This window comes from Sus scrofa, chromosome 6 (assembly GCF_054392235.1).
Source record: "Sus scrofa isolate SSC_HxYL_T2T_F1_AM1 chromosome 6, Sscrofa_HxYL_maternal_Yorkshire_Landrace_v2.0, whole genome shotgun sequence".
In the NCBI taxonomy this organism is placed as follows: Eukaryota; Metazoa; Chordata; class Mammalia; order Artiodactyla; family Suidae; genus Sus; species Sus scrofa.
The window spans coordinates 164,377,651-164,393,042 of NC_139388.1; the positions used below are offsets into that span (position 1 = coordinate 164,377,651).

General features: G+C 37.9%; 1 protein-coding gene across 4 annotated transcripts in view; it reads right to left on the reverse strand.

The window, feature by feature from the left end:
• ZFYVE9 (zinc finger FYVE-type containing 9) overlaps positions 1 to 15,392 on the reverse strand; it is a 202,017-nt gene that overhangs the window by 66,863 nt on the left and 119,762 nt on the right. For 2 of the 4 annotated variants that reach the window (XM_021096646.2, XM_021096647.2), the window contains exons 5-8: positions 12,679 to 12,778; positions 10,104 to 10,280; positions 8,335 to 8,504; positions 2,418 to 2,538 (exon numbers count right to left, since the gene is read on the reverse strand). In XM_021096646.2, the coding sequence (XP_020952305.2) occupies positions 2,418 to 2,538; positions 8,335 to 8,504; positions 10,104 to 10,280; positions 12,679 to 12,778 (568 nt within the window). The remainder of the gene's footprint in view (positions 1 to 2,417; positions 2,539 to 8,334; positions 8,505 to 10,103; positions 10,281 to 12,678; positions 12,779 to 15,392) is intronic. The other 2 variants (XM_021096648.2, XM_084965067.1) reach the window with 1 other exon arrangement.

The window sequence follows — 15,392 nt, forward strand, 5'->3', positions numbered from 1 at the left end:
TGAGTCCCCACCATGGCTCAGCAGCTAACGAATCTGACTAGGATCCCTGAGGATGCAGGTCCGATCCCTGGCCTTGCTCAATGGGTTAAGGATCCGGTGTTTCCGTGAGCTGTCGTGTGGGTTGCAGACATGGCTTGGATCCTGCATTGCTATGGCTGTGGCATAGGCCAGCAGCTACTGCTCCAATTCGACCCCTAGCCTGGGAACCTCCATATGCCTTGGGTGCAGCCCTAAAAAGCAAAGCAAAAAAAAACAAAAAAAATAAAAAAACTAGTTACCTTTTAGTAAGAGTGGTTTTGACAATTAGATATAATGGTTGTGACTTTTAAAGGGAAATGGAACTCTTAAATCTTATTTATTTTAACAACAGAGTAGGCCAATTTAATTTCTTATTAATCTAGGATTTACTAAAATAAACAAAATTTAAAACTTAAGCAGCAAATTTACTTACAAAAGAGTATTTTTAGAGGGTCCTAATAAAGGAGCAAAGGCATTACGACACAATTAAAAGAACGCTCTGAGTTCTCTCATGGCTCAAGAGGTTAAGGATCCAGTGTTGTCACTGTGGTGTCCCTGGTTATAGCTGTAAACCCTGGTCTGGAAACTTCCACATATAGCAGATGTGGCCAGAAAAAAAAAAAAAAAGAATGCTTAATTTCATATGAAAGTTCACTGTTCAACTCTCTAAGACCCAAGCTGGATTTTTTTTTTTGTCTCTTGTCTTTTGTCTTTTTAGGGCCGTACCTGCAGCATAGGGAGGTTCCCAGGCTAGGGGTCAAATCAGAGCTGTAGCTGATGGCCTACACCACAGCCACAGCAATGCGGGACCCATGCCGTGTCTTCGATCTACACCACAGCTCATAGCAAACCAGATCCTTAACCCACTGAGTGAGGCCAGGGATCAAACCCAAGTCCTCATGGATACTAGTTGGGTTTGTTAACCACTGAGCCACAACAGGAACTCCCCAAGCTGGATTTGACAGTAAGATACATTCAGCCAACACAGCTGAGAGACTGCTAGAGGCCCAGCACCATGTTGGGAGCAGAAAACAACGAACATGAATTTAGACTGCATGACCTCATCCTCTCAGTCAAAGAATCAGACCTATGAAGTATCTAAATTACAATGAAAAATGTGTTAATATAGTAACAGTCTCTAAGAATTTCTATTTGAACAGAGGTAAGGATGTGAAACACTACGACAAAGACAGCTGAGGCAGATTCAGAGAAGATTTCCATTTACATGCATTTTAAAAGCTTGGGGAGTTATTCAAGGAGTCTAGGTATAGGAGAATATTCTATTCTAGACAGAGAAAAGGAAGATAATAAAAAATATTAATTACATGCCTACTTTTTTACCAGTTTTCTAGCTATGTACTTTCAAATACAAAAATCTGATTTAATATTCACATGACACTTAAGTAGGTGTAGTTACGTAATTTTTTTTTCTTTTTAAGCTATGAAAGAGATTCAGAGAAGATAGAGGACTTGCCCATATGGCTAGAATGGAATGGTACTTGGAATAAAAGTCAGGTTTGTCCAGCTCTGAAGTCCATTTTCTTCCCACTTTTCTACAGCACAAGAAAAGCATGGAAGCATGAAATGTGACTATTCAGAAAACAGTGTATAATCTACAGTATGTATGTAAAGTACTGGCATGTTGGTCAGAAATAAAGTCAGAGAAATAGCTGAGATAAATCTACAAAGGAACACTGCATGCCAAGGTAAATAATTTATACTGAAGGCGATGTAAGCCCATTGAATTTTCTAAGCAAGAACAATATATGATAACATCTATGTTTAAAGAGACAATGGGCACCAGTGTGGAAGATTAAATAAAGGAGAGAAAGACTGAAGGCAAGGAGACCAGGTAGAAGACTAGGATATTACTGAGGCGAGATTACTGATAACCCATCTCCTGAAAATGTACTGACTGGATGCTGATCTGAATCTATTAACAAGAAACTTTCACATAAAGATAAGCATTCTTTCCATTGAACGGTAACTTTGCTAATCAAGTTCAGTGCTCTCCACTTATTACATGTGCATTTCCAAACGTGTATTATACTTCAACAAAAAGTTAATGTTGACTGTATTTGTGGGCCAATCTTTGAACTATAAGCAACTCTTCAGAGTATATGCTTTGAAGTAAAAAAAAAATGCCAATAAGCTACATTAATATTACAATTAAAAATATTATAGCCTTCCAATAAATGAAATGATAACATAAACACATAAATATCTTCTCTAAAATAATCAGTAATAGCAAAAATGCTTTTCATGGTATGGAGTAGTCACTTTTTTTTTTTTTTTTGGCTGGAGAAGAGAAGGACAGTTATCACTTGAATTCTATCTCCTTCCCTTAATTAGAAGGCAACATTTGGCATCTATAAGCATCCCTGTCTAAGTCCACATACCTCCTTTTACACCAGTGGAGATGAGAATGGGAGGAAGGCCATCTTCAGGAATAAGGTTCATTGCACTGCCAACAGGACTTCCAACCTGAGTTATACTCCCAGAGAAGAGAGAAATATCCGCCTAGGTAAAGCAAATTAGTAAGGAGAGCATTACAGAGAGTTCAAGACTTTGCACTCTAATTACAGAGAGTATAAGACTTTGCACAATATAGTCAAGACTACAAATGGGAATGTAACTGAAGATTTGGAATTTATCCTTTTTGAAAATACAGATATTCAAGAACCTGAGGTTTCCCAAAGGACTGGGTTTATTTATTTTTATTTAAAAAAAATTTTTTTTTTGCTATTTTAGGGCCGCACCCACAGCATATGGAAGCTCCTAGGCTAGGGGTTGAGTCAGAGCTACAGCTGCCAGCCTACATCACAGTCACAGCAATAGGATCTGAGCCGCATCTGAGACCTACACCACAGCTCACGGCAACGCCAGATCCCTAACCCACTAAGCGAGGCCAGGGATTGAACCCAGATCCTCATAGATCCTAGTCAGGTTTGTTAACTACTGCGCCATGAAGGGAACTCCGAAAAGGACTGGGTTTATACTATGAAAGTATTTCTAATTGAATAGTTTCTCCTTTTGGCATCATCAAATCATAGTGATGAAGGAAAAGGCCTTGTAACCTGGGTTAAAACTTTCTTTTCCAAGGTTTCTTTTTCTATAAGAGAAAAATATATATATTTTTAAAATTTTTCATTTCTATTTATTTATTTGGTCTTTTTTTTTTTTTTTTTTTTTTCTGTTTCTTTGGGCCGCTCCCGCGGCATATGGAGGTTCCCAGGCTAGGGGTCCAATCGGAGCTGTAGCCACCGCCCTACGCCAGAGCCACAGCAACGCGGGATCCGAGCCGCATCTGCAACCTACACCACAGCTCATGGCAACGCCGGATCGTTAACCCACTGAGCAAGGGTAGGGACCGAACCCGCAACCTCATGGTTCCCAGTCGGATTCGTTAACCACTGCGCCACAAGGGGAAAATATTTTTAAAACTTGCAGTGGAAAAATTTCAGTATTACCTTGTAATTTCTGAACCTTTACTGCACTGAGATCTACTTAAAGTCTTACTGATACTGCTTTTTCAAAATAACTTTTGAGAATTTGGGGTGATGGTTATATAACAATATGAATGGAACTAAAAATGGTTAAAAATCACAGATTTTATGTTAGGTATATTTTACTAACATAAGACAAAATTAACTTTGATAAAATATAGTTTTTGTCTACTATGTAACAGAATTAAACTTCAAGTTTATTTTTCTTTGCCTTAATATGAAGACCATATTAACTACACTTAATAAAGTATAATGTTGCAAAATACATTTTGAGTGGGGCTAAATCCACTTAATTAATTTAATAGAGCATGCTCAAAGATCTATTAAAGTTAGTCTCTACTCTCTATATTCTTCATAACTTAAGAAAAAGAAGCTTTAAGTACTATTTACAACAGCTAAGACATGGAAGCAACCTAAGCATCCGCCAACAGATGAATGGACAAAGAAGATTAATGGAATATTAATCAGCCATAAAAAAGAACAAAATAATGCCATTTGCAGCAACATGGATGAAAGAGATTATCATACTAAGTGAAGTCAGATAAATATCATATGATAAACACTTATACATGGAATCCAAAAAAAAATTACACAAACGAACTTATTTCCAAAACAGAAAAAGACTCACAGACACAGAAAACAAACTTTCAGGAGTTCCCATCATGGCTCAGTGGTTAACAAATCCAACTAGGAACCAGGAGGTTGCGGGCTCAATCCTTGGCCTCGCTCAGTGAGTGGGTTAAGGATCCAGCGTTGCCGTGAGCTGTGGTGTAGGTCACAGACTCAGCTCGGATCTGGTGTTGTTGTGGCTGTGGTGTAGGCCGGCGGCTACAGCTCTGATTAGACCCCTAGCCTGGGAATCTCCATATGCCGTGGTAGCGGCCCTAGAAAGAGCAAAAAAAAAGAAAAAGAAAACAAATTTCCCCTTGGTTACAAAAGGGAAATGGCAGGGAAGGGATAAATTAGGAGTTTGGGATTAAGAGATACACACTACTTTATATAAAACAGATAAACAACGGGCTCCTATGGCATAGCACAAGGAACTATATTCAGTATCTTGTAATAACCAATGACAGAAAAGAATCTGAAAAAGAATATAACTATATGTATGTGTGTGTGTATATATATGTATGTGTGTTATGTATATATATATATATAACTGAATCATTTTGCTATACCAGAAACTAACACAACATTGTAAATCAATAGTACTTCAATTTAAAAAAAGGAAGCTTTAAAAAAGTTAAAGGACAAGCATATAAAAACTGTTTAACATGTATATAAATATTTGTAACAGCTTTATTCAAACAGCCAAAGTTTGGAGACAATCCAAATGTCCATTAATAGGAAAACAGAAACTGTGGTATAGTCATATGATGGACTATTACTCAGCAATAAAAAATATTCACTTTTGATGCATACAACAGGGATAAATCTCATAAGTATTACACTTTAAGAAGCTAGGCACAAAACACTGTATTCTATATATTTCCATTTGTATGAAATCCCAAAACAGGCAAAACTAATCCATGGTGATACAAGTTAGAATAATGGTTACCTTGGGGGAAAGGAGGCAGCTACTGACAGAAAAAGGGCATGAAGGAACATTCTAGAGTGATGGAAATGTTCTGTTTATCTTCTCCTGAGTGGTGGCCACATGAGTATGTGTGTCTCTCTCTATGCATGGATATATATTATATTCATTCACTAGAGCTTCCTCGTTCATTCAAAATTTCTCTTTCAAGAACCTACCATATAATTTAAGAGATTTAGGAGATAATTTAAGAAGCTTAACAGAAAAAAGTCATCACTGCATAAACACTATAGTTATAACTGTCTGAGGCAAGAATTGTCAAAGCCCAGCAAGATCACTGGCGAAAAGATTACAGAGGAACAGGACACTCACAGTCTCAAAGCATCACCCTTCATAACTTTTTAATTGCAAAGAGAAAAAGCTAATTTTGTAGTAGAGAAGGAAACACAGAAGACATCAATTTAACCAATTATTAAACTAATACATCTTAATGTGTTCCATTAAGAAATGACCATCACAAAAAAAAGAAAAAGGGAGTTCCCATCCTGGCGCAGCAGAAACGAATCTGACTAGTATCCATGAGGATGCGGGTTTGATCCCTGGCCTTGCTCAGTGGGTTGGGGATCCAGTGTTGCCATGAGCTGTGGTGTATGTCGCAGATGCAGCTCGGATCCTGAGTTGCTATGACTGTGGCATAGGCTGGAGCTATAGCTCCGATTTGATCCCTAGCCTGGTAACTTCCAAATGCCGTGGGTGTCATCCTAAAAAGCCAAAAAAAAGAAAAAAGAAAAAGAAAAAAGAAAGGACCATCACTTATGCAGTATTATTCTTGCCAAAAATGTTTATCTGAAACTAATCATGAGGGAAAAAATAGACAAACACAAATTAAGAACTTTACGCCAAACACGGCCTAGACGCTTCAAAAATGTTCATGATGTGAAAGTTAAAAAAAAAAAAAAAGTGGGAGAAATGGTCTACATTAAAGAAAACCAAAGAAACATAAGAACTAAATACAACTGTGAGCCTTTGATGGGATCTGTTTTTTTTATGGCTGTACCCATAGCACATGGAAGTTCCTGGGCCAGGGACTAAACCCAAGCTGCAGCTGTGACCTATGCCACAGGTGTCACAAGGCCTGATCCTTGAGCCCACTTCACTGGGCCAGGGATCAAACCCACACCTCTGCAGGGACCCAAGCTGCTGCAGTCAGATTCTTAACCCACTACACCACAGTGGGAACCTAATTAAAAAAAAAAAAAACTTAATTAAAAACCTTATTTATATATGTGCACTTGTGTATAAATAAAAGAATAAAGAACGTCATGGGACAACTGGGAATATTTGAATATGGACTATATATTTGATAACAGAATTACATGTGAAATTTCTTTCTCATATAATTGTACTTATGTAAGAAAATGACTTGTTCTTGGAAAACACAAGCCGAAGTATTAAGTAATAAAGGGCAACTAACCCTCAAATGGTTCATCAAAAAAAAGTCTATGGCGGGGGTATAATGTAAATGTGGCAAAATGGTAACAATCGGTAAAGAATGTTTGGGTGTTCACTGCATTATTCTTGCAACTTTTTTATTTGAAATTTTTCCACATAAACAATTAGAGGAAGGGAGTTCCCATTGTGGCGCAGCAGAAATGAATCCGATTAGTTTCCATGAAGATGTAGCTTCGATCCCTGGCCTCACTCAGTGGGTTAAGGATCCAACATTGCCATGAGCTGTGGTGTAGGTCGCAGACACGGCTTGGATCCCACATTGCTGTGCCTGTGGTGTAGGCCAGTGGCTATAGCTCTGATTTAATCCCTAGCCTGGGAACTTCCACATGCTGTGGGCATGGCCCCAAAAATAAATAAATAAATAAAAATAAAAAAGACAGACCTACAAACTTAGCTAGATTTAATCACCTTATTATATTCTTGACCACCACATTCAAGGAGGCAATCAGTGATAAGAAAGAGACCCACAGTATAAACAATCTGATGTGTATACTTTCTAATTATGGTCTTAGGTGGTTCTATTCTCTACTGACTTGAAAAAAATGTAGCTGGTATTTGTCCCTTTCTGAAAATTAGCACCAAATTGTGACCAGTATATCCTACAGAGTCAAACTAAACATTATAACACAGTCTGAGCTAGTTTCCTTAGGTAAATGGTAGGAGTCTTTCATCCATTAAGTCTCTCTTTTTTTCTTTATTTTTAGGGCTGCACCTGAAACATAGGGAAGTTCCCAGGCTCGGGGTTGAATCAGAGCTGCAGCTGCAGGCGTATGTCACAGCCATAGCAACTCAGGATCTGAGCTACATCTATGACCTGTGCTGCAGCTCACTGCAACGATGCATCCTTAACCCACTGAGCAAGGCTAGGGATCGAACATGCATCCTCACTGGCACTATGTCAGGTTCTTAACCCTGTGAGCCACAACAGGCACTCCCCTTCCATTAAGTTTTTCAACTTATTTTTAGGCTTTGGAATTCTTTTTAAAAGTCTTATGTAGAAACACTACAGGTAGACCAGAAAAAAAGTTGGGATGCTCAGGTTGAAGACAAAGGAATAGGACTCCTCAGCCACCTCACATTGCCTGGCCCTTCCTCACCATGGCTACTCCCTAGAGGCTACCACAGAACCTGGGGAAATATGCTTTGAAAACCAACATATCAAGGGGCCAGGATTCTCTCTAGCACAACCTCTAGCTACAGCAGTACGCTGAGCTCACCTGAAAACAACCTTTATAAGAATCTTTCTCCTGGAAAAAAAAAAAAAATCCAAATATAGAACAAACAAGAACTGATTTTGCAACATTTACTTCACCCCAACACACATACACAAGCATGCACACACACATACACTAAACTGTATCTGAAGTCTATAGAGTTCCACAGAAAGATCACTCAACTTAGAAAAAGGAAAGACAGGAGTTCCCATTATGGCGCAGTGGTTAACGAATCCGACTAGGAACCATGAGGTTTCGGGTTCAATCCCTGTCCTTGCTCAGTGGGTTAAGGATCTGGCGTTGTGTGAGCTGTGGTGTAGGTTGCAGACGCGGATCAGATCCCATATTGCTGTGGCTTTGGCGTAGGCTGGCGGCTACAGCTCCGACTGGAACCCTAGCCTGAGAACCTCCATATGCCACCGGAGCGGCCCAAGAAATGGCAAAAAGACAAAAAAAAAAGAAAAGAAAAAAAGAAAAAGGCAAGACAGAAGCAGCACAATGTTGAGTAAAGTTAAGTACTCACTTTAAGTTGCTCTTTTTGTTTTCTTACCTCTGCTGGTAGGGGACTGGTAGTTACTGGCTTGACTGGGTCATGTGACACAGCCAGGGTTCCTGCAGAGGAAGTTCCATTCATGGTTAATTTGGCTGCATCAGCAACTTCTCCATTAGGCAAGATCCCATCAGCAAACCAAACTCGCCTCTGCTCTCTGGGCTGAGCCACTTGAGGAGCCAGAAAAATAAAACAGGCATCACTGTGACAGTGGAAGGGTTTCTAACATCAAAGAAGAGAAGGTCACCAATTCCAGATGTACAAAGAAATCACCATTTATCATTTTATAATTATAAATGTAACTGTAATTGTATATAAGTGGTTATAAATGAATAGGAATACACATTTAAGTATATTCTTTACTTCTATAATTTACATGTAAAGATTTAAAACATTTTGGTTTAAAATATTAAATACGCCTATGGCTATGTCAATACTCTGTCCCATATCACTGATAGAGAAACTAAGGAAAGTGTTTGAAGTACCTAGGAAATAAACTAATACCAGAGGGAAAATATCTAGCAATAGACAGTCACAGCTCCTAAAAGTATGAGGAATAAAATACCTGGAAAAGTGATATTGTAGCAAAAGATTTCCGGAAGAATGTTGAAGAATTATTAATTAATGAAAGAAGAGTCAGCACAGATATGTAAGAATTGGAACGCAAACTGACCAGATCTTTGGCTAAAGTATAACTGACGAAGAAAAAGACTGATCTGGTAGTGCAAAAGTAGTCTGTATTTTAGTAAAAGGACAGGGAAAAGCTGGAAAACTCAGTCTGATGAAATGATCTCTTTAAATCTATTTTGGAAATCAATTCAAACGGCCAAAACAAAGAGAGACTAGGGAAGAACAACAAAAATGACAAATGAAGTAAAGAGAATAAAGATTTTGAAAAAGAAAGCCTAAGCACATAAAAATACAAGGAGTATGACTAAGCGATGATCTGAAAGAAGGGGAAATGGGAAAGAATATGATAATGTCAATAGAAGTTTCTGATCTTCAAATGGGGAGGAGGGCTATTTTGCAAGGGGGAAGGGAATATTATTAGACAAAAAGATATAAAATTAATGAAAGAAGACAGATTTTAATTATCAAGGGAAACATCTTGACAAGGTCATTTTAAGGAAATATAATTATTTTTACTATTGATAATTCTCTGAACTTACAAGTGCCTTTCATCTGACAGTATCACAATCAAAAAGACAGAACAAACTCAAGTTGAGCCTGAAATTTTCTACCTATCACATGACACAATCAGAATTAAAGTTTTGCATTTTATAAAGGTCTGTGTATCTGCCACAGTATTTTCATATTTTTATATGGACAGATTAAAAATAAAAAGACAAAATGGCAATATCTATTCCAAAAAGCAATACTAGAATGGGCTGATTAGAAAAAAGAATTCTCATTTTCATCACTTACTAAACTCCTACAAAGAACACTAAGGTAGGCATGAGGCTAGGATTTTGCAGGCTGACTTCAAATTCTAAACTCTTCAAGTAGAAACAAAGTAATTACTCCATTCTTAAATTGGAGAGGGTATTGGCATATTTTAGGGGTGCCTCCAAAATATCAGGCAACACAGTGTTATTCTTTACCTGCCCAGAAATAGTCTCAATACATTTCTCACCTTGTTCTTCCACTTCAATAATCACTCACAGGGACTTCTCTGCAGTGTTTAAAGACTTGTGCTGTAAAATCACATCAGCACCTTTTCAGAGGAACTTGGTGAGGAAAAAGAGAGAGAATAGCACACGATCCCCTACCTTCTGCTCCAGGGTGCTTTAAAACTCCCACAGGTACCATCACAGTGGGAGGTGGAGAGCTCAGGGCTCCTGAGGCCTGAGCTTGCTGCAAGGGAGGGATAGTAGAACAGTATTCAGCAGGATTGTTAGGGTTAGGGCTCTGGCTTGAGGCACTCATCATGTTCTCCCAGGCTTGAGCTAAAGCAAATACAGACACAATCAATGTGAATGGATTGCAAAATATGGACATCGAGACCTCCACAATACTGGATAAATAATGTAGTTCCTCCACATTAACATTCACAGTATGTCTCTCCTCCAGCTAGTGAAGGTATTGGCAGGTATTATTCAACAAAGGAGGCTATGTAGTTAAGTAAACTATTTGGAAGCAACAAATAAGAATTACATGACACTTCTGACACAGACTGATAGCAAATCAGTCTGAGGTTAATGACTAGGCCCCTGGTTTCTTTAAAGGAGACCAAACATTCACTTAAGATGGATTAAAACAAATAAATTTGTAACTCAGAGAGCACTGAGACATTTTTGGTGGGCAGGACAGTTTAATAATCAATGCATTTTATAGAAGTCTATCAGAAATCAAAATCAGGGGCTAAAACAGCAAAACCCCACTGCATAATATTTTCTGTTTCATTTCTAGACTTTTAGGCTCTTCTTAGTTGAGGTAAAAGCCTCATTTGAAAAATTCTGAAGCCTAAAGCTCAGGAGAACACATCTCAACATTTTTGTGAATTCTTCTTTTATGCAATCATTACCCTGTATAAAAGTATCCAGCAAAAACAACCATTTCACATCTTTGGTGTGTCTCAAAAGTACAGGACCCATTTGAACATGAAAATGTGCCAATATCATGTAAGTGCCATCAACCAATATGAGTGATCACAAATGTGTTAAGATTCTGCATATTCTATAATTTTAATAACTAAATACTGATATATCAAAAACTACCTTTAAAGTAAATAGGATGAAAGATGCTACAGAAATCAAAAATATAAATTTTATTTTCTAGGTTCAGGTACTATCACATGCCCAAGAATAGAAACCACCCAATTTGGGGAGCATCTTTTTAAAAATCTCGTTTTACATCAAAGAATGATCCGTAAGATTTTGAATATTTATTGCCTCCAAACTGCAGGACAAAGCTAGAAACAACAGCTATGTTCCTTTGAAAGCACTGGCAGGAAGAGGGAAGGAAGAGAAAAGGAGAAAGGGAAAAGGGATAGGGAACACTGAAAAGCATCAAATTAAATATTCAGTAAAAGACCAGGCTAAGCCATGCGAGAGAAAAGACGCTGGAAAAACCAGGAAAAGTAGATTAGAGGATCCCGTATTAGGGGCATCCTTGGCTTAATAAAAAGTGGGTATTCCATATGAATCCTCTGCCATTTCCTTCATCTTTAGCTATGTCAAGTTAGGAAAAAAAAAAGCTATCAAGTTGGAAGACCTCATCAAATAAAAGAGGTGTTAGGTACTGTAATTAAGCAGCATGCTCTTATCTGTGGATAAATATCTGAAAACGAAAGCGGGAATAAAAATCATCAATTGAGCCACAGAGTGAAATAACCATCGTCTGAAAAATGATCCATAAGAGTAAAGAGAATGAATTCATATTTGATCAAAATTATAAGAATTCAGAAATGGGAGGAAATTGGGTGGATCACAGGAAATTAGAACAGATTAGATTAACTGACATGCAATAGGTTAATAAGCCAGCGACAGGGAAACATCACTACAGCAACGCAGACACACAGAGCAGGAGGGGCCTTGAGCAGATAAGTTTTAGCCTCCAGGAGACATACTACCCTGGCACAGGCGGCAGTGGTGTCCAAGTTCAATATTTTATGTCTCTTAGTAACTATTCTGGCAACTGTACAAAGATGCACTCAAAGAGAAAATACCGTAGCCTGATCAATTCTATTGTATCTCTTAGAAGAACACTCTGGCGTTTTTTTGTTTGTGTTTTAACTAAAATGCCTTGGATGCATTTCCAGTCCCACAAAAGATGAACACTCGATAAGCTCTATTTACCTTCTCTTGGCCATATTCTTTTACCACATAAGTAAATTCAAAACCATTATACTTATAATAAATCTAAGTAGTGTTAAGGTAATAACTGATAGAAAAATGCAATTTTTATTTGATCCTAGACTCTAAAATTTTAACAAGGTGAGTGAATCTAGGTGTTAATAAGAATATATTCTAAGTTATTATGATATTCCCTAGAAAGAGATAGCATCTCTGGAAAGGAAAATCTCAGCCCAATTTAATATTTCCTCATCTAAATGATCAATAGTAGCCTACCTTCTCCCACTCCAATCATTTCACAGAAAAATTAACAGCCATACAGCACCAGATTTCTGCAAGAATTTCCAATCTTCCTGCAACTTACCTGATTTTAGCATTTATTCATTAAATTAGACATAGGAATTCTAAAATGCTAAGATTTTTTGAATTTTTCAGTTAAATTTATGACACTTGAGAAGGTGAACAACTCACGGAGCAAGGCAGAAATAAAACAACAGCCTTTTCATAGGAATTCTCCTGTTCTGTCTCAATAACCTGTTTTAATACTTACCATTCATTAGCACTGAATGGCAGATTACACATACTCTAGCTTCCTTTCTATCCATGTATAACAGTTTACATTTCAGGCTACAACAGGAAGCACAGAAAACCTGCAGGAAAAAGAACATACTAAATTTACTTAGGATCACAGTATAAAAGGAAGCAAACCAATACTGACCAACACTGACTGACAGGAAACCTGTCTAGTCTAGTGTAACACCAAAACTTCAAAGGAAAATGTAGTTGAGGAAACTGAGTACAAGACCCAATTCAAAAGCAAGAATGAGATTAACACATCTGTCAGCAATAAGCAAAGTGAAGGTGTTGGCTGAAAATAAAAATCGCAGCCAAGATTACACAACTACATAGCAGGAGAAAAAAAATCTAAGCTGTCCTCAGGCAAAATTCCTATAGACAACAAACATCCCACAACATGGGTGTTTACAATAGTAACATCTGTTATTTCTGTTTGAAAAGGCAATATAGCAGGTAAAATAAAGACTGGGAATTCTGCGTTTTAACTTTCTCTGCTTTTTAAAACTATCTTTATGGGTAGAATAAAAATTATACCAGCTGTTTTCACTGGTTTGTTATGAAGGCCAGGAAAGATCAAAATACACAACTCAATCATAAAAATAAGCACAGCCCCAGCTACGGGCAATCAGAACAGGTAACCAAAAATTGGTCATGCCAACTTCCAGCACCTTAATTCCACTTTCCAGGGTTGGCTCTTGATAATTTTACTTTTCTTTTCCACAAAGGCAAAAAGAATCTAAGTAGCTCCCTATCATGATTTATTTTCTTGAGAATTCATTAGTTCCCTCATCACAGACAGCATCATACAAACAGAAAGATGTTCCCAAGAGGGTAAATTTTACTAATCCAGTTTTAAGGGCCAAGACGTATCCTATATCTTACCAAAACGAACCAAGAGATGAGGTCCTTTTAAAGATAAAGTGAGAGAAACCATTTTTTCTTCCAAGTATTACTAATAAACCTAGTTACCATGATGATAAATTTACAGTTTTCAGAGGTTTCACATTCACAAAGTAACTCTGTGATAGAGGGAGAAAAGGGAATATATTATCCTTATTTTCTATCAGAGGAAACTAAATTTGGATGGTTAAATGACTTGTTCATGTTTACAGCAAACTGTAGGAATACTAGGCACTTTCCATATGTGTTTTATCTCATTTAACCTCATAAACTCTATGAAGGCATTCATTTATAATTACCAGAGTTAAATAAATAAATGTGAAACAAATGGCTCAGTCACATAGCTAGTAAGTTATGTAATAAGCCTCCAAAGGCTGTTCTTTGTTTGTTTGTTTTTCTTTTGCGGCTGCATGCTTGGCATATCAAAGTTCCCACGTCAGGGACTGAATTCAAGCCACAGCTGCAACCTACACCACAGTTGCAGCAACACCAGATCCTTAATGCACCATGCCAAGCCAGGGATTGAACCTGCACCTCTAGAGACATCAGATTCTTAACCCACTGTGCCACAGCAGGAACTCCCAAAGGCTCTGTTCTTAACCGCCTCATACAATTCATGTATTTTGGGGCTTGACTTTTCCTTCTCCAACACTATGACCACATCCTGTTAGTCATTAAGTCCTGTTGGTTCTCCCTTAAATGGTTCTCCCCAAATCCCATCTCTTCCTCTCCATCCTATGCTGATTTATTCAAGCCTTTTATTCTGTGAGTCCTAGAAGATCATTTGTCCTCCAAATCTTCAGATGTATATTTCCTATTCAGCTTTTCCATAAATACTAAATAACAGAACATTTTAAAGAGTAAACTGAATTATGTTAATCTTCTTGAAATGCTTCAATAATCTTTCTAATCAAGAAGTAAAACCAAGAAGCCTTCACTCATTTATTCCACAACTATTTGAGCCCTGATTAAGTACTGGGCATTAGGCCACCCCACTGGGCATGGCAGTGAACAAAACAGATGTATATATGGCCCTTGCTTTTATGGAATTCACAGTCTATAGAGGTTACAATATAAAGTTGCATCATTACACAAGTGGATGTAAAATTTCTTCCTTCAAAAGAAGTACAAGATAAAAAAAAGATCACGTAATCTAAGCTTTACCTAGATTGGCAGGGTCAGGGAAGATTGTACCTAGGAAATGACAAGAGATAAAATCTGAAGCATAGGTAAAAGTTTTCTATGCATAAAATGGTACCAAGGAAAGAGACAGTAATAAGCAGAGGAAACACTACATGCAAAGGTTCCTTCGGGGTCATTACATGGCTCTTTCAAGAAACTTTTAAAAAGAGTTAAGGTGGCTAGAGGCCCAGAAGGTTAAGGGATGCATGGAAGAAGATGAGGCCAGACAAAGCAAAGGTTCTTTAGGTTGTATTAATAGCTTTGATCTTTTAATTGAACACTTAAATGTTTAATCAAAGAGAAATACATGGTCATGGAGTTCCCAGCATGGCTCATTGGAAACAAATCTGACTAGCATCCATGAGGACGCAGGTTCGATGATCCCTGCCCTCGCTCAGTGGGTTAAGGGCCTGGTGTTGCCGTGAGCTGTGGTGAAGGTCACTGATGCAGCTCAGATCCTGCGTGGCTGTGGCAGAGGCCAGTGGTTACAGCTCCAATTCAACCCCTAGCCTGGGAACTTCCATATGCCTCGGGTGTGGCTCTAAAAAGACCAAAAACAAGGAGAAATACATGATCAGATCTGGGGGGAGGTGGAACAGAGAGGAC